Raw genomic sequence first — 16,172 nt, forward strand, 5'->3', positions numbered from 1 at the left:
CTTCAGCGGGATGGTGTAAGGATTCTGCCTTAACGCCAGTGTTCTAACTCAACAAGGCGTCTGTATGAGGCTGTCACCTCTAAATCTTCATACCAGGAATCCTACCCTGCCGCTCAGCTTCCTGGGGGCTCCTCCTCTGTGCTCACTGGGAGAGGCCATGACCAGGGAGCGGCGGTCCCACTCAGCCACGCTGGTCAACGCTGCCAAACAGCCCGAGCACAACAGGGGACATCGGTAGGATTAGTGGGTATCTGCTTCTTTGGCAACCGCCATGGACAAGAATACCTACCATGACAGAAAGCTCTGATCGCATCCTCATTTCTTGGGCCCGGCTTTCACCTTCTTTTTGCAGGAACCAGGCCTCCCGGGCTGGTGTCCCTTCTTGTACCCCAAAATTGGTGCCACACCCAGGGCCCTTCACCAGCACCACTGGAAAAAGGGGTTGTTAGTGCGCCTTTTGTGGTAAATACAGCAGCGTCCCTTTACCGAAGAGGTCAACCCACACCAGAGCGCAGGCGCATCGGTCTTAAATCCCCCCCCCCCCCGCCGCGCCCCACCTCGAAAGGACGGTTCTGGAGAGTTCTCAACAAACAATGGCTGGTGTTACGTTTGCCTACTTAATTAGCCACGCAGGTGTTGACAGTTAAAGATGTGTCAACTTGCGCTATTTATTTCCTGTGAGGTGTGCGGGATCCGCAAATCCCAGGGTTGAGACCAGAACTGGGGGGTGCGCACTTTTTCAATGAAATGCATAACATTTTGAATTAACACATATTCCATTCTTCCCACGGTCCTTCACCCATGGATGATACTCAGTCATCACCTGCATCATCAAACCCAGTCTTACTAACGCTAATATAGCAAAGAGTTTAAAAAAAAAACACACACGAGTAAGGTACTAACCAACCAACAGCCCAGCGAGCAACCGCCACGCGCCTCGCGCCTTTTAAGGGCTCAGAGGGCGGGAGTCCACGAACCTCTCAGCGTTCCACCAATCACCGCATCTCTCACACCTTGCCCCGCCTCCTCACCACGACCTAACCAATCACTGGGGAGCTAGCTTCTCTCCGCCCCTCCCGTCCGCCACCGACCCTTACGAAGTTCGAAGCCTTCAAACCTCACTGGTGCCCAACCGCGCGGTCCCAGTCCGAATTTATTTTTAGCTCCCGGGCAAGCAGCCCCGCCTCTGGCTCCTCCTCTCCACCGCCCCCAATGGGAGAAGGAGTTTCCGTCGCGTCATCGTGCGGGCGGGTTAGAACTGCCCAATCAGCGCTCGGAGAGAACTGGTGTAATTAAAAAGCGGCGGAAGCCGGTGGGAGGGTCATGACGCAGCGAGTTTCAGTCGTGATTTTTTCCAGGGGCATCTCGGCGTCCTCTCTTTTTCCGTTTAAAGTAAAACACCGCCCGACGCAACCTCGTGCGTTTCGGGGGCGAGGGCGGCCGCCGCAGCGGGAGTGCGGCACTGACGTGAGCCTCTGTCTGGGGGCCCTGCGGCGGCGCGCGGTCACGTGGGCGTGTTTGGGGGCGGGGCCGCCCGGCGGTTCCGGGCGGTTGGGCGCGCGAGCGAGGAGCCGAGGCAGCCGCGCCCGCCCGCCCCGCCCCTGAATGCCGCTGTGCCCCGGCGCGGCCGCCACCGATCGCAGCACAGGAGCCGCCGCCGCCACGGTTGATGTGGTTGGCCCGGGGCTGAGGAGGCCGCTAAGATGCCGCAGTCCAAGTCCCGGAAGATCGCGATCCTGGGCTACCGGTCTGTGGGTGAGTGGCGGGCGCCGTGCGGCCTCTTCGCGCCCGAGCCCGGCCTCGCCTGGGCGCCGGGGCGCGGCGGGCCCGGCCAAGTTTGGGGCCGGCGCGGCCATGTGGCGGCCGCGCGTTTCGTAACCAGCCGCCCGCCGCCGCCGCCGCTGCCGCCGCCACCTCCATCTTGAGCGGAGGCGGCGGCGCGGCCGGGCCCGCGGGGCGGCGGCGGGCGGCCCGGGCGCGGCGGGAAGTGTCTGGGAGACCGCGGGCGGACGGGGAGCTCAGGTTGGTCCGGGGCCGGGGAGGCGGTGCGGGGTCTGCCGCTCGGCCGACTGCCGCGGGGCCCGCAAAGGCAGGAGCCGCACCTGTCCCTTTGCACCTCCCCGCGGCGAGCTGTCGTGATCGTTGCTAGCCTTTCCACCCCCAATTAAAGTCCGTGGGATTTTAACAAAGGAAATAGCACCTTGCGGTTTTTCTGTCTGTGAAGTTCAGCATTTTGAAGAAAACCAGGGACCTAAAGGACGTTTGGCTAGTAAGGGCAAGTTTCCTACGGAAGAAACTCGGAAGAGTCCTCTTCGGAAGCCCCTTAGATGCTGCCGGAAGCCCCTTAGATGCTGGCCGAAGTAGGAGGTCACAGAAAGGAATTTTTGATCTCTCGGTGTCCTATTTTTCTTTGGGAAAAAAATAAGGTCAGGTACTTGTAACCAGGCTGTTGAAGTAATTCAAAAGTTTACCCCCCACCCCCCGAAAAAGGTTGACATATATTTGCAACTGTTGGTGGCAGTCGCTTTTTTGCCGAACGGAGGTGGTCTGGGGTGGAGTGGGGATGGAATGGGTGCTAGAAGACGAGTGAGAAAAGAGAACCGTTGGACTTAGCCATGCTTCAGAGTGAGGCTTTATGGTCTTTGACAACGGGCAGCCTGGAGAAATTACCTTTATCTTTTCGTGTTGTTTTTAAGAAGTAAATGAGCCTCAGGAGAATGTGCGCTTGACCACAGTGGGGCGGGGGCGTGAAAGCAGGTTTGGAGTCTCTGGTGATTGCAGGAGGAAGGCTTGTAACTGCCGGCTGCTCATTGGACGGACTCCCCGAGCTCTCTCGCTTTCTGTTCTGCTTCTTCACCCCCATTTTCCACGGCCAGTGCCAAGGTCTGTGCTCTTTGCCCAAGACTAGCTACAGCGTGCTTACTCATCCTTTTATCATCTCTCTCCGTCAAAGGGCTGGGGGGTGCAGGGGGGAGTCAAGATCAGAGGCTGAGAGATGCTTGTGTAGAGACAGGGGTGACTCCTGTAGGGTGCAATGCCAAATCGTGGGGGGGAAGAACAGGTGACAGCCTTAACAGCTGCAGCCATGAAGGAACCGTGCCTCAGCTGGAGGCTTTTGAAGTCCCTGACCGTCCCGATGCCTGTATGGAACCCGGCATCCCACCTTTATTGGCAGTCTGAACCACGGAGCCCTTTGCTTCTCTGCATTTTGAAGTGTGGGACTATAACATATCTAGGCTCTTGAGTGAGTTCTATCTAATCAGATAGAGTGCCCACTAATTAAACGTAGCAGTCTCTGAATAATCAAGTTACAGGTGACCTGTACCTGGGCTACCTGATCTAAACTGGGAGAATGACCCAAAAGATCCCGACTTATTGACCCCTTGAAATTCTGGAGCTGGTGATTCCAGTCTTCAGTAAGCAAGTCTAGCATTTTATCACTGTTTTGCTAAAGAAGTTCCTTATGTCCAGTCGAAACCCATTCTGTCTTATCTGCCTTCTAGTCATCATGCTCCTAAAGACCCAGATGTGACACGTCACCCCTTTGCCTTCACTTGACATTTATTTTAAACTGCTGTTAATAAAATACTGTGCTAAATTAGCCTCCAGGGGCACACAGAGTAAGTTCAGTCCCTGTTTTCTGTGCCTTCAGTATGTCATATTGCTATATCCTACGTCATTTTCTCCGTATTTATTTTCATATGTGGTGATTAAAGTGAAATGTATTTTGCAAGAGGTTAAATTATTCCCAGTCTTTGCATTTGATTTTACAATTGTTTACCTTTGTTATGAACCAGGACATTTTGTAGTTGTGGGCGCTTTTGTTTTGCCAGCATCAAAAAAGGAGATAATTCCCTGATTCCATGTAGTAGCTACTCTTCAGAGAATTATTCAGTATTCAGACTTCTGAGTTTACTGACACGCTTGCTTGCGAATGGCGCTATGCTAGAGAAATTTGAGTATCTGTGTTTCTTTTCTAGGTTGTGTTACTTTGTGATACTAAGCTGTTGTGTCATATTTACTGGGGGTGGGAAAAGGCCAAGCTAGAAACCACACCTTTCCTAGAATGTTCTTTCGGTTAAATATCTTATGCCAGTTTGACTAGTAAAATACTTGTAAGTTTACTTTAAAAGTTTGCCTTCAGATAAAACTAGCAAGTGCAATGATTGTTTTACTACTTGGTGTTCAAATTTTGTATTTTTTAAAAACATTGATAAACCTACCAGTGAGGAAAATATAATTAATTCTCAGGTAATTTATACAACTCTTTTTTTTTCCCCCCTGAAGTACTTTTCCTGTTATTTACAATGTTAAGCTTTTTAGGACACGTCACCTGTAACGCAGGCTGGCTTTCAGGGAGTGCTTTGTAGTAATTGTTTTAGTGGTGGCCAAATGTACCAGCTCCCTTACATCTATTGTTTCTAACACAAACGAGTAGTCCCGTGATAGGAGGTAACTAAACTTAATCGAATTAAAGTTATAGTGTCATTTAATTATCTTCAAATAAAATCTGGCACCTTTTTCACTGGAATGTTCTACAGAGAGCTTTGATAATGGAGTTTACCATTAGACCATCGACAAAAGACTGTCATACGTAAGCCTCAGGGATTAACAAGCAGGAGGGAATCACAGGAATGTGAAAGATCTTAAGAGAGAAAATGAAACAATTCTGTGGTTTGGTAAAAGGCAATTCAGTAAAAGTAACTCAAATTATTACCTACCTTGTCAAAATCTTTTAGGTAGTAAAGAACATGCATCCTTTGATTTGGATACTTCAGAGGGAAAGATGTCATTAAATTTGTTTCCGGTAGAATATAGTCCAATTGTATTCTGATTTACTGTATATTTTTTAATTATCCTATCCTTTTCTAACACATTGCATTGAATTTTTTTTTTTTTTGCGGTACGCGGGCCTCTCACTGCCGTGGCCTCTCCCGCTGCGGAGCACAGGCTCCGGACGCGCAGGCTCAGCGGCCATGGCTCACGGGCCCAGCCGCTCCGTGGCATGTGGGATCTTCCCGGACAGGGGCACGAACCCGCGTCCCCTGCATCAGCAGGCGGACTCCCAACCACTGCGCCACCAGGGAAGCCCCTGAAAATTTTTAAGGTAAAAAGTTATGTACCTGTGGGAGGGGATAGTCCTATAGTGACCACCTTGTGTTGAAGCTTGAAATTAATTTTTTTTCCAGTGTCATACATTGTTTTGTACAAGAGAATAATCAGAGCTTGAATTTGCGATTATGACTTCCCGTGCTTAATGTAATTTTTTAGACTTTTTTTTAAGTATAGTTGACGCACAATGTTTATATAAGTTACAGGTATACAACAAAGTAATTCACAATTTTTAAAGGTTATACTCCATTTATAGTTACTATAAAACACTGGCTGTATTGCCCGTGTTGTACAGTATATCCTTGTAGCTTATTTTGTACATAAAAGTTTGTACGTCTTAATCCCCCACCCCTGTATTGCCTCTCCCCACTGCTAACCGTTGGTTTTGTATATCTGTGAGTTTGCTTCTTCTTTGTTATATCAGATGTTACTTTGATGTCCATGTGGGTTATATCGATCCCTACTTACCTTCATCTCCCCGAAAAGAAGCTCTGTACTCATTAGCAGTCAGTCACTTCCCATCCTCTCCTCACCTCAGCCCCTATCATCCACTGATCTACTTTCTGTTTCTATGAATTTACTTATTCTGGACATTTCATATAAATAGAATCACATATACGTGGTCTTTTGTGCCTGGCATTTGTCGTTTAACATAAGTATTTTCAAGGTTCATCCATGTTGTAGCATGTATTAGTAATTCATTCCTTTTGGTTGCCAAATAATATTGGATTATTTGAATATACCACATTCTGTTCACACATTTGTCAATTGATGGACATGCAGGCTGTTTCTACACTTGAGCTATTAGAAGTACTGCTGTTCTGAGCATTCGTATTTCACATTTTGTGTGTGTGATTTTTGTGTAGACATGTTTTGCTTCTTTTAGGTATACTCCTAGGAGTGTAATTGCTGGGTTGTATGGTAATTTTATGTTTAATATTTTGAAGAACTGTCAAACTGTTTTGCAACCATTTTACATTCCGGCCAACAGCTGAAATTGGTTTCAATTTCTCCACATCCTCGCCAACACTTGTTATCTGTCTTTTTATTGAATTTTTATTATTTTTTATTTATTTTTTTTTTTTATTGACATATAATACAGTTGACTTACAGCGTTGTGTTAGTTTCTGGTGTACGGGAAAGTGATTCTGTAATATATATATATTCATATTCTTTTCAATTATGGTTTATTATAGTGTATTGAATATAGTTCCCTGTGCTATGCAGTGGGACCTTGTTGTTTATTTTATGTATAATAGTTTGTATCTGCTAATCCCAAACTCCTAATTTATCCCTCCCCCTACCTCCTTTCCTCTTTGGTGACCATAAGTTTGTTTTGTATGTCTGTGAGTCTGTTTCTGCTTTGTAAATAAGTTCATTTGTGTCATATTTTAGATTCCACATATAAGTGATATAGAGTATTTGTCTTTCTGTCTGGCTTAAATTCACTTAGTCTGATAATCTCTAGGTCCATCCATGTTGCTGCAAATGACATTATTTCATTCTTTTTTATGGCTGAGTAATATTCCATTGTATATATGTATCACATCTTCTTTATCCATTCATCTGTCGATGGACGTTTAGGTTGTTTCCATGTCTCGGCTATTGTAAATAGTGCTGCTATGAACATAGGTGTGCATGTATCTTTTCAAATTAGAATTTTCGTCTTTTCCAGATGTATGCCCAGGAGTGGGATTGCAGGGTCATGCAGTAGTTCTATTTTTAGTTTTTTAAGGAATCTCCATACTGTTCTCAATAGTGGCTGCACCAACTTACATTCCCACCAACAGTGTAGGAAGGTTCCCTTTTCTCCACTCTCTCCAACATTTGTTATTTGTTGACTTTTTAATAATGGCCGTTCTGACCTGTGTGAAGTGATACCTCATTGTAGTTTTGAGTTGCATTTCTCTAATAATTAATTCACTCATCTGTCTTTCTTGTACCAGCCATCCTTATGGGTGTGAAGTATCATATACTATTTGCAAATAATTTCTTCCATTCTTTGGGTTGTCTTTTCACTTCCTTGATGGTGGCCTTTGAAGCAAAAATTTAAAATTTTGACAAAGTCCAATTTATTTTTTTCTCTTTTGTCACTTGTACTTTTGGTGTCATATTTAAGAAACCATTGCCCAATCCAAGGCTATGTAGATTTACTACTATGTTTTCTTCTAAATGTTTTATTTCTTATATTTGGGTCTATGATCTATTCAGAGTTAAATTTTGTATGTGTTGGGAGATAGGAGTACAACTTGATTCTTTTGTATGTAGATATCAAGTTGTCCCAGCACCTTCTGTTAAAAGACTATTCTTTCCTCACTGAATTGTCTTGACATCCTTGTTAAAAACCACATGACCATAAATGTACGGGTTTATTCCTGGACTCTGTTCCTTTGATCTATATGGTCCTTGTGCCAGTGTCACACTGTCTAGATTACTGTTGTTTTATGGTAAGTTTCAAAACACGGAAGCGTGAGCCCTCTAACTTAATTCTTTTTTAAGGTTGTTTGACTATTCTGAGTCCCTTGTATTTTCATACGAATTTTAGGACTGGCTTATAAATTTCTGCCAAAAAAAAAAAAAACAACTGGGATTTTGGTGGTGGTCTACAGTTTTGCAAGTATCTTCAATACCTGGTTTAAAAAACAGCTGAATTCTCATATGTGCTTCTGAATTCATTCCATTGCAATATGTTACTTTAATAATTAAAGTATATGAGCCTGCACAGATACATACCTGGGAAAGGAAGGAGCATTTTAATACTACTTTTTCAGGTAATTGTGGGTATTCTTTGACACCATCGAACCAAGACTCCATAAGTGGTAGTTTGTTAGAAGTTAGTTGTAGCATCTAAACTCACGTGGATGAAGTTTGTTTTACTCTGTTACAGTGAACTCTGTTGGTTTGTTTGCGCTTTGAATGGGCCTGCTACCCATACCTGATTTGGGAACATCGTACGTTGGTAATTTGGAAAATATTGGTTCACTGTTATGCAGATCCTTCCACATTTTGACGCATTTCAATATACAGATATTTCTTTAAATGACATTTTTAATATCACCATCAATCTCAGAAAAATCTAAATATTGGGAAGCTGTTAAGTTCACTCTGAGTGATGCAGAATTCTAATTCCTCTTGAGAGTTCGAATTTGATTGTTGGCAAAATGCTACCAGTTTTACTTAAAATGACAGTCTCATTTCTTTCATTTCCAAGAAAATGTCTGCCAGATACCCACATCTGAAACAATGATAGTTTGTTGGTCATTCTTACAAGTAAAAATGGTGTTCCATGATAAAAGTGTCTGTTTCAGACCACTTCCCAAACCGTTGCACAAGTGCTTTTCTCCCAGACAGCGTCACACTTCAGTGTGTAGCAGCCATGCTTTATGCATGCATCCCATTTTGTCTGCAGAACATTAAAAAGACATGTATTTAAAGGTCAAGATTTAATAAAATAAATAATTTTTACCACTTCCTCAAGGACTTTGTTAAGTAAAAATGGCGTGGCTTTTTTTTTTTCCTTTTTTGCTGTGAGTGCACAATGGTGAAGAATACAATGACTGTCCTCTACAGTTTGTGACCACTGTCTTGATTTGTGCTAAGGGGCACCAGTCTAGCAGTTTTACCCACCACTGTTTTAGCACCATTTGTGCATATATGAACATAGTGGAAAAGGCAAATAATATATGGTATTATGGAAATAGTTTTGACTTGTGAGCCCCCTGAAAAAGTCTCGAGGGACCCCCAGAGTTGTGCAGACTGTACTTGGAGAGCCATCGAAGCATGGTGTGCGGGATCTTGCTAGACTGCTACTCACTCCTGTTCAAGGGGATGCGGTGACCGCGGTCTTAGAGGAGACTCCAGGAGAGGCCCTGCAGCACCGGACGAGGCCAGGATGGTGAGGCGGGAAAGAACTTGACATGTTGACAGTGGAAGGGATTGGGGCGGCCAAGCGTTGCCAGGTGGGAAGAGGAAGTGGGGTTGGAAAAGGTGGTCAGGAGCTGGCTGTACAGGGACTGTAGGGAAACTTTCCTCCTGTGCAATAAGCGGTGAATCACTGAAGCCTGGGGAGAGTTAGAATGTCTAAATGCCGGTTGACTTGGCCTCTCCTTGTTGTGTAGTTTGGGGTGAGGTCTTGGTTTTTGACCTGGTACTAGTGAAGCTCCCAAAGAGTAACAAAAATTTCAAGGTGGCAGCACAGCAGGATCTGTATGCTAATTAACATGGTTTTCAAGTACAAGTATCAGCAACTTTATCACAAAATGAGAAATAGCCATCTCTACCTGTGATTATGGAGTCAAAAACGTACAACAGTTTCCTTAGCTTAGGTTCTGGAAGAGAGAGTTAATAACTTTAATACTGTCCATGAGTGGATTGTACTTGTTTATTTGAATCAGTCGTAACCGAACATGGACTTGATTGTGCAAGTTAAAAGCATCATGAAATCTCTAGTGCTCACACTTGAGAGAACCTTTATTCTTAGTTCTCATTTATTTTGAAGGACCAAATTAAGTCTTAACAGTAGAGTACTCACAGTCTGTCTTAAACTGATAACCGTGAGAATGTAAACTCTTGGGTACCTTTGACATGAATGGTTGATTGATTTAGAAATTTAATTTAATATCTCAAACACAAAGGTCCGGGGATACTATTTTAGTGTTTTAATAATCTTAAATATATATTGGGCATCTGATAAAAGAGAGCGCCACGTAAAGCATTGGAATTTGAAGTCTAAATTGGTATTAGTTTAGAACAGAAGTGCCGGAAACCTTGTATTGCACTCTGTGGGCCAGTGAAAGCAGGGTGATTTAAGGATCCTAATAAAACTAACTCGTACAGGTCCTTGGTTGGTTGGCGTCCTAACCGTGGCATAATTGAGTTCCCTCTTACCTCCCTGCTCCCCCTCCCCCATTTCGCTTTTTGTTGCGCTTTCTTACTTGGCGGAAAGACTCCTCAGGGACTTTTGAAACAGAAATAGGCGCTTTAGCGAGCTATGTTATGGTCCTGCTTTTTGCAGGATTCAAAGTTGAATGTTAGCTACATGAAGGCACGGTAAATAATTTGTGGACATGGAGATGAAATTAACTGTGACTTTTACAGTTAATATAGTTTTAAGACATGAAAATGCTTTTCTTAGACTTGTATGTCTTGGATATAAATGCATCTGGCCAGTATTTTGCTGGTTTTCAAATCTAAAGCACTTTCGGAATTTATTTTAAAGAGAGTATTTAAAAATATAGTTTCTCCTCAGTCTTGTTCATGATTTATATGAGTGACTGAACGAAAAACCTAGTTGGCAGAATTCAGCCATGGTGGCTGACATCAAGATGGAGGAGGGTTCCAAATGACCTTGGCAGACTGGACACACCACACTAAAATATGGTGCTCCGTGGTGGGGGTAGAAGTGGGATTTCCAACCCACCTTCTGGGAAGAAACTAGATGCGAGTATGGTCTTGAGTACACCAGGGGGCAGGAGTGCCTGACCACAGAGGAAAGCCATGCAAAAGTTCAGAACAGAACATCACCGAGGCGGCTGCTGGAGGAAAGGAGGGCCACAGATGTGAAGTCTTACATTTACATTTCAGAAGAATCTCCTGTGCATGTACAGGTGGAGAGACCTGGATTAATTTTCTGAGCAGTTCAGTTGACGGGTTCTCATCGTAAACTAGCTCGGCCGAAGTCTGAACCCCAGGCAGAGCGCTGTCTTCAGTTCTGGTGCCCACTTCGAGTAGTGGTTCTTAACTTGGACTTCATGAGCTTTGCCTGAGACTGGGTGCATATTTTCTAGGGAAAGAGTCCAGGACTTCGATCAGCTATCCAGAGGATTTCAGACCCTCAAAGGACTGAATTGCTGAAATGACTGGTTGAAGAGGGCAGTGTGTGAGTTAAGTGTATCCCATGTTATTCAAATAGGTGTTCATTACATGTTTGAGTAACCTAAGTCCCTACTATGTGCCAGGCACTGTGTACTTAGCCACCAAGGACAGGGCAGTCCTGATCTGTGCCCCCAGGGAGCTTCAGTCTAGTGAGGTAGCCACAGTATACAGTTACTACTATTAATAATGATTGGCTGGTGTTTTTAAAGCATTTACTGGTGTGGGATATCTTTAAACTCCATGAGGTAGCACAGGTATGGTGAGGGATGGATTGGTGTTAGTATGTGGGGTCAATGCAGTTTTAAAGAGCTTTTGAAGAAATAATCTTTATTAATAACCATTCATGCTGATTGATAAATATGCTTTATGTCTCAATTCATTTTCCTAACTTTTTTTATTACTAGTTTTGGTCAGTCTTAAACTCCATGTTCTCATTAAAGATTGTTTTATAATTTAGGAATTTATCTCTTGTTTGCTTTTCTCTAGCTCTTTCCCACCCGACCCCCAGCCTTCTCCCCAATTTCAGCCACAAATCTAGCAAAATTCATCTCCATTGTTGCCAAACATATAATTAACTGCAGTTTATCAGTTCTATTCCCTTACCTTCCAACTTGGCTTTACCTATAAATCATCCCAGAGAGATGAATATCCTGTTTTTAAAATCTTTAGGGAAGCAGGTCCATGGCCTTTCTTGTCAGCACTTTCTTATTTTCCTTTTAGCTTAACCCAGACAGTTAACAAAACTTCTTCATTTATGTAACTCAGATCTTCATGTTATGGTACAAACTTATTTCTCTTATTTTCCTCAGTGGAATGTATCTGGCAGCCTAGTGCTTGGCAATAGTAAGCACCTAATAAGTATTTGAGGGCTTCCCTGGTGGCGCAGTGGTTAAGAACCCGCCTGCCAATGCAGGGGACACAGGTTCGATCCCTGGTCCGGGAAGATCCCACATGCCGCGGAGCAGCTAAGCCCGTGTGCCACAACTACTGAGCCTGCGCTCTAGAGCCCGTGAGCCACAACTACTTAGGCCCATGCACCTGGAGCCTGTGCTCCACAACAAGAGAAGCCACCGCAATGAGAAGCCCGCACACTGCAATGAAGAGTAGCCCCGCTCACTGCAACTAGAGAAAGCCTGCATGCAGTAACAAAGACCCGACGCAGCCAAAAATAAATATATAAATGTATATATTAAAAAAAAGTATTTGAATGAGTAGTAATTCTGTGAGCCAGTTTTATGTGGTTATTCTCTTTGTCAAAATAATACTTGCACCTTAACTTTTTTCTCTCCTAGCATCTGTTTTTTGAAAATCGGTAAGGGAGTGTGAGAGAGAATAAGATGATGTCAACCGTGCTTAATTCATAGGAACAAGCGAGCTAATTCATGTGAAAATGTTTTGTAAACTTTTCTAAGTGAAAGAAGGTTTACTCAGGGAGATACACACTCCATAGACAGAGTGTGAGCCGTCTTAGAAGTTGAGAGGCCCCGAAATATGGGGTGGTTAGTTTTTATAGGTTGGGTAATTTCATAGGCTAATGAGTGGGAGAATTATTCCAACTATTTTGGGGAAGGGGTGGAGATTTCCAGGAATTGGGTTGTAAACTCTTAAAACAGTGTCTCACTTGTAGGTTCTGGTGAACAATTAAAATTTGGATTATCTGTATCACATGCCCTCATCCGACTCTGTATGTGGTGGAGATGTGGGGATGGAGATGCATATTAGAATCACAGGGAGCACTTCTGCAGAGCACACAGGAACTCCTTAGGCACCCTTTTTAAAATTAGAATGGTGAGGTATTTTGTGTTTTTTTTCCAAAAGATTCCTTGGTGACCCTGATATATATACATCTCACCCTGCCCCCTCAAAAAAGCAACAATAACCAGTGCTGCTATTGACAGAGCTACACTTTTTTTTTTTTTTGGCTGCATTGGGTCTTCGTTGCTGTGTGCGGGCTTTCTCTGGTTGCGGCGAGCGGGGGCTACTCTCCGTTGCGGTGCGTGGGCTTCTCGTTGTGGTGGCTTCTCGTTGCGGGGCACGGGCTCTAGGCGTGCGGGCTCAGTAGTTGTGGCACACAGACTTAGTTGCTCCGTGGCATGTGGGATCTTCCCGGGCCAGGGCTCAAACCCATGTGCCCTGCATTGGTAGGCAGATTCTTAACCACTGCGCCACCGGGGACAGGACTACACATTTTTTTAATCAGCATGTAATTGGTATCGTGTATTGTGTAAGGAGCACATTGTTAAAGAAACCTTCATATGGTTCGTTGTTATTCTCGGCCTTTTAATGATGATATTCAGGTTGCCATCCGTTTACGACCCCAGGTGATTCTGTAGTCTTTCTCTGCTGTTTGCAAACCTGGTACTTTTTTTTTTTTTTTTTTTTGCGTTATGCGGGCCTCTCACTGCTGTGGCCTCTCCTGTTGCGGAGCACAGGCTCCGGACGCACAGGCTCAGCGGCCATGGCTCACGGGCTCAGCCGCTCCGTGGCACGTGGAATCTTCCCGGACCGGGGCACGAACCCGTGTCCCCTGCATCGGCAGGCGGACTCTCAACCACTGCACCACCAGGGAAGCCCACCTGGTCCCTTTTATTGATGTCCTTCCATCAGTGGCTCCCAGAGAAGCACCTTCCTGGTACTTATTCGTTTCCTGGCCCTATGGCACTCCTGACCAGCAAGACACTGCAGAGATGATGATGGGCCAGTGCCAGGCTCAAGCCTTAAGAAGTCGGCAGCTTCTGTGTTCTCTGGAGCTTCAAGGAACATGGGGGAGAGACCTTAGAAGACATGTGGGAAGGGAGAAGGTCCAGCCCTCCCAGCTGAGTCTGGCCCCCAGCCTCCCACCAGCAGAGGCAACCAAGGGGTGACTTTAAGACCAGCACAAACAACCCAATCTAAAAATGGGCAGAAGACCTAAATAGACATTTCTCCAAAGAAGATATACGGACTGCCAACAAACATGAAAGAATGCTCAACATCATTAATCATTAAAGAAATGCAAATCAAAACTACAATGAGATATCATCTCACTCCAGTCAGAATGGCCATCATCAAAAAATCTAGAAACAATAAATGCTGGAGAGGGTGTGGAGAAAAGGGAACACTCTTGCACTGCTGGTGGGAATGTGAATTGGTACAGCCACTATGGAGGTGCCTTAAAAAACTACAAATAGAACTACCATATGACCCAGCAATCCCACTACTGGGCATATACCCTGAGAAAATCCCATAATTCAAAAAGAGTCATGTGGGACTTCCCTGGTGGCGCAGTGGTTGAGAGTCCGCCTGCCGATGCAGGGGACGCGGGTTCGTGCCCCGGTCCGGGAAGATCCCACATGCTGCGGAGCGGCTGGGCCCATGAGCCATAGACGCTGGGCCTGCGCGTCCGGAGCCTGTGCTCTGCAACAGGGGAGGCCACGACAGTGAGGGGCCTGCGTACCGCAAAAAAAAAAAAAAAAAAAGAGTCATGTACCAAAATGTTCATTGCAGCTCTATTTACAATAGCCCGGAGATGGAAACAACCTAAGTGTCCATCATCGGATGAATGGGTAAAGAAGATGTGGCACATATGTACAATGGAATATTACTCAGCCATAAAAGGAAACAAAATTGAGCTATTTGTAATGAGGTGCATGGACCTAGAGTCTGTCATACAGAGTGAAGTAAGTGAGAAAGAGAAAGACGAATACCATATGCTAACACATATATGTGGAATTTAAGAAAAAAAAATGTCATGAAGAACCTAGGGGTAAGACAGGAATAAAGACACAGACCTACTAGAGAATGGACTTGAGGATATGGGGAAGGGGAAAGGTAAGCTCTGACAAAGTGAGAGAGTGGCATGGACATATATACACTACCAAACGTAAAATAGATAGCTAGTGGGAAGCAGCCGCATCGCACAGGGAGATCAGCTCCGTGCTTTGGGACCACCTAGAGGGGTGGGATAGGGAGGGTGGGAGGGAGGGAGACGCAAGAGGGAAGAGGTATGGGAACATATGTATATGTATAACTGATTCACTTTGTTATAAAGCAGAAACTAACACACCATTGTAAGGCAATTATATTCCAATAAAGATGTTAAAAAAAAAAAGACCAGCAGAGGAGCCAGCCGAGCCCAGCCTTGATCGTAGTATCAGGAAGAAATGAAATAGTTGTTGATTTCAGCCACTAAGTTTTGAGGTGTTTGTTACGCAGTGATTACTGAAACAGTAATTTTCTGCATTAGGGGTATGTGTGTGTATTCTTATATTTCTTGATATTTTTTCACGTGAGTTTGAGGATTTAGCTTCAGTAGTTGTTACTGTATATCATTTTCTTAGATTTCAAGTTAATATATTAGATATAATTATTAGAATGTGAGACTAGGATTAAATGAAAATGTCTAGAATGTGGTTATGTAATAAGTCCTCAATAAATGTCATTATTATTACATAGCAGATATTCTGCATGTATCGATATTTTCATTTAATCTTCACAACTACCTATAAAGTATGTGCTGTTCTTATATCTATTCTACAGATGAGGAAACAGACCAGGAAAACTGCCTCCTGTCACATAGCTAGCTAATCAGTATCCTATTATGCTTTGTAAAAAAAAATATATGTCTTCCCTTTTTAATACTTGTTTTAAAATCGAGTTTTGTTTTTCTCTGTCTGACTTATTTCACTTAGCATAATACCCTCCAAGACAAATACTGTATGCTATCACTTACATGTGGAAAATAAAAAATGCAACAGGGACTTCCCGGGTGGTCCAGTGGTAAAAAATCAGCCCTCCAATGTAGGGGACACGGTTCGATCCCTGGTTGGGGAACTAAGATCCCGCATGTTGCGGGGCAACTACGCCCGTGCTCCTCAGCTAGAGAGCCCATGTGCCACAAACTACAGAGCCCACGCCCCCTGGAGCCTGTGCACCACAGCTGGAGAGAAGCCCACGTGCCTCAACGAAAAGATCCCGGCTGTCGCATCAAAGGTCCCGCATGCTGCAATGAAAATCTGACGCAGCCAAAATTTTAAAATGATAAAAATTTTAAAAATTAAAAAATACAACAAAGTAGTGAATATAACAAAAAAGAAGCAGACTCACAGTTACAGAGAACAAACTAGTGGTTACCAGTGGGGAGACGGAAGGGTGGAGGGGCAACCTAGAGGTAGGGGATTAAGATGCACAAACTATTATGTATAAAA

General features: G+C 44.3%; 1 protein-coding gene across 3 annotated transcripts in view; it reads left to right on the forward strand.

The window, feature by feature from the left end:
* The first annotated feature begins 1,371 nt into the window (after nt 1-1,371).
* RHEB (Ras homolog, mTORC1 binding) overlaps nt 1,372-16,172 on the forward strand; it is a 52,078-nt gene continuing 37,277 nt past the window's right edge. Inside the window, exon 1 of one of the 3 annotated variants that reach the window (XR_016394242.1) lies at nt 1,372-1,755. Coding sequence is in view for 2 of the 3 variants with exons in the window: in XM_089917183.1 (XP_089773309.1) it covers nt 1,704-1,755 (52 nt within the window). In the remaining variant the exon portion in view is untranslated. The remainder of the gene's footprint in view (nt 1,756-16,172) is intronic. The other 2 variants (XM_089917183.1, XM_022577416.3) reach the window with 2 other exon arrangements.

Source organism: Delphinapterus leucas, chromosome 9 (genome assembly GCF_059928025.1).
Source record: "Delphinapterus leucas isolate spDelLeu-1000000601 "Yukka" chromosome 9, BTC_Dleu_Yukka2, whole genome shotgun sequence".
In the NCBI taxonomy this organism is placed as follows: domain Eukaryota; kingdom Metazoa; phylum Chordata; class Mammalia; order Artiodactyla; family Monodontidae; genus Delphinapterus; species Delphinapterus leucas.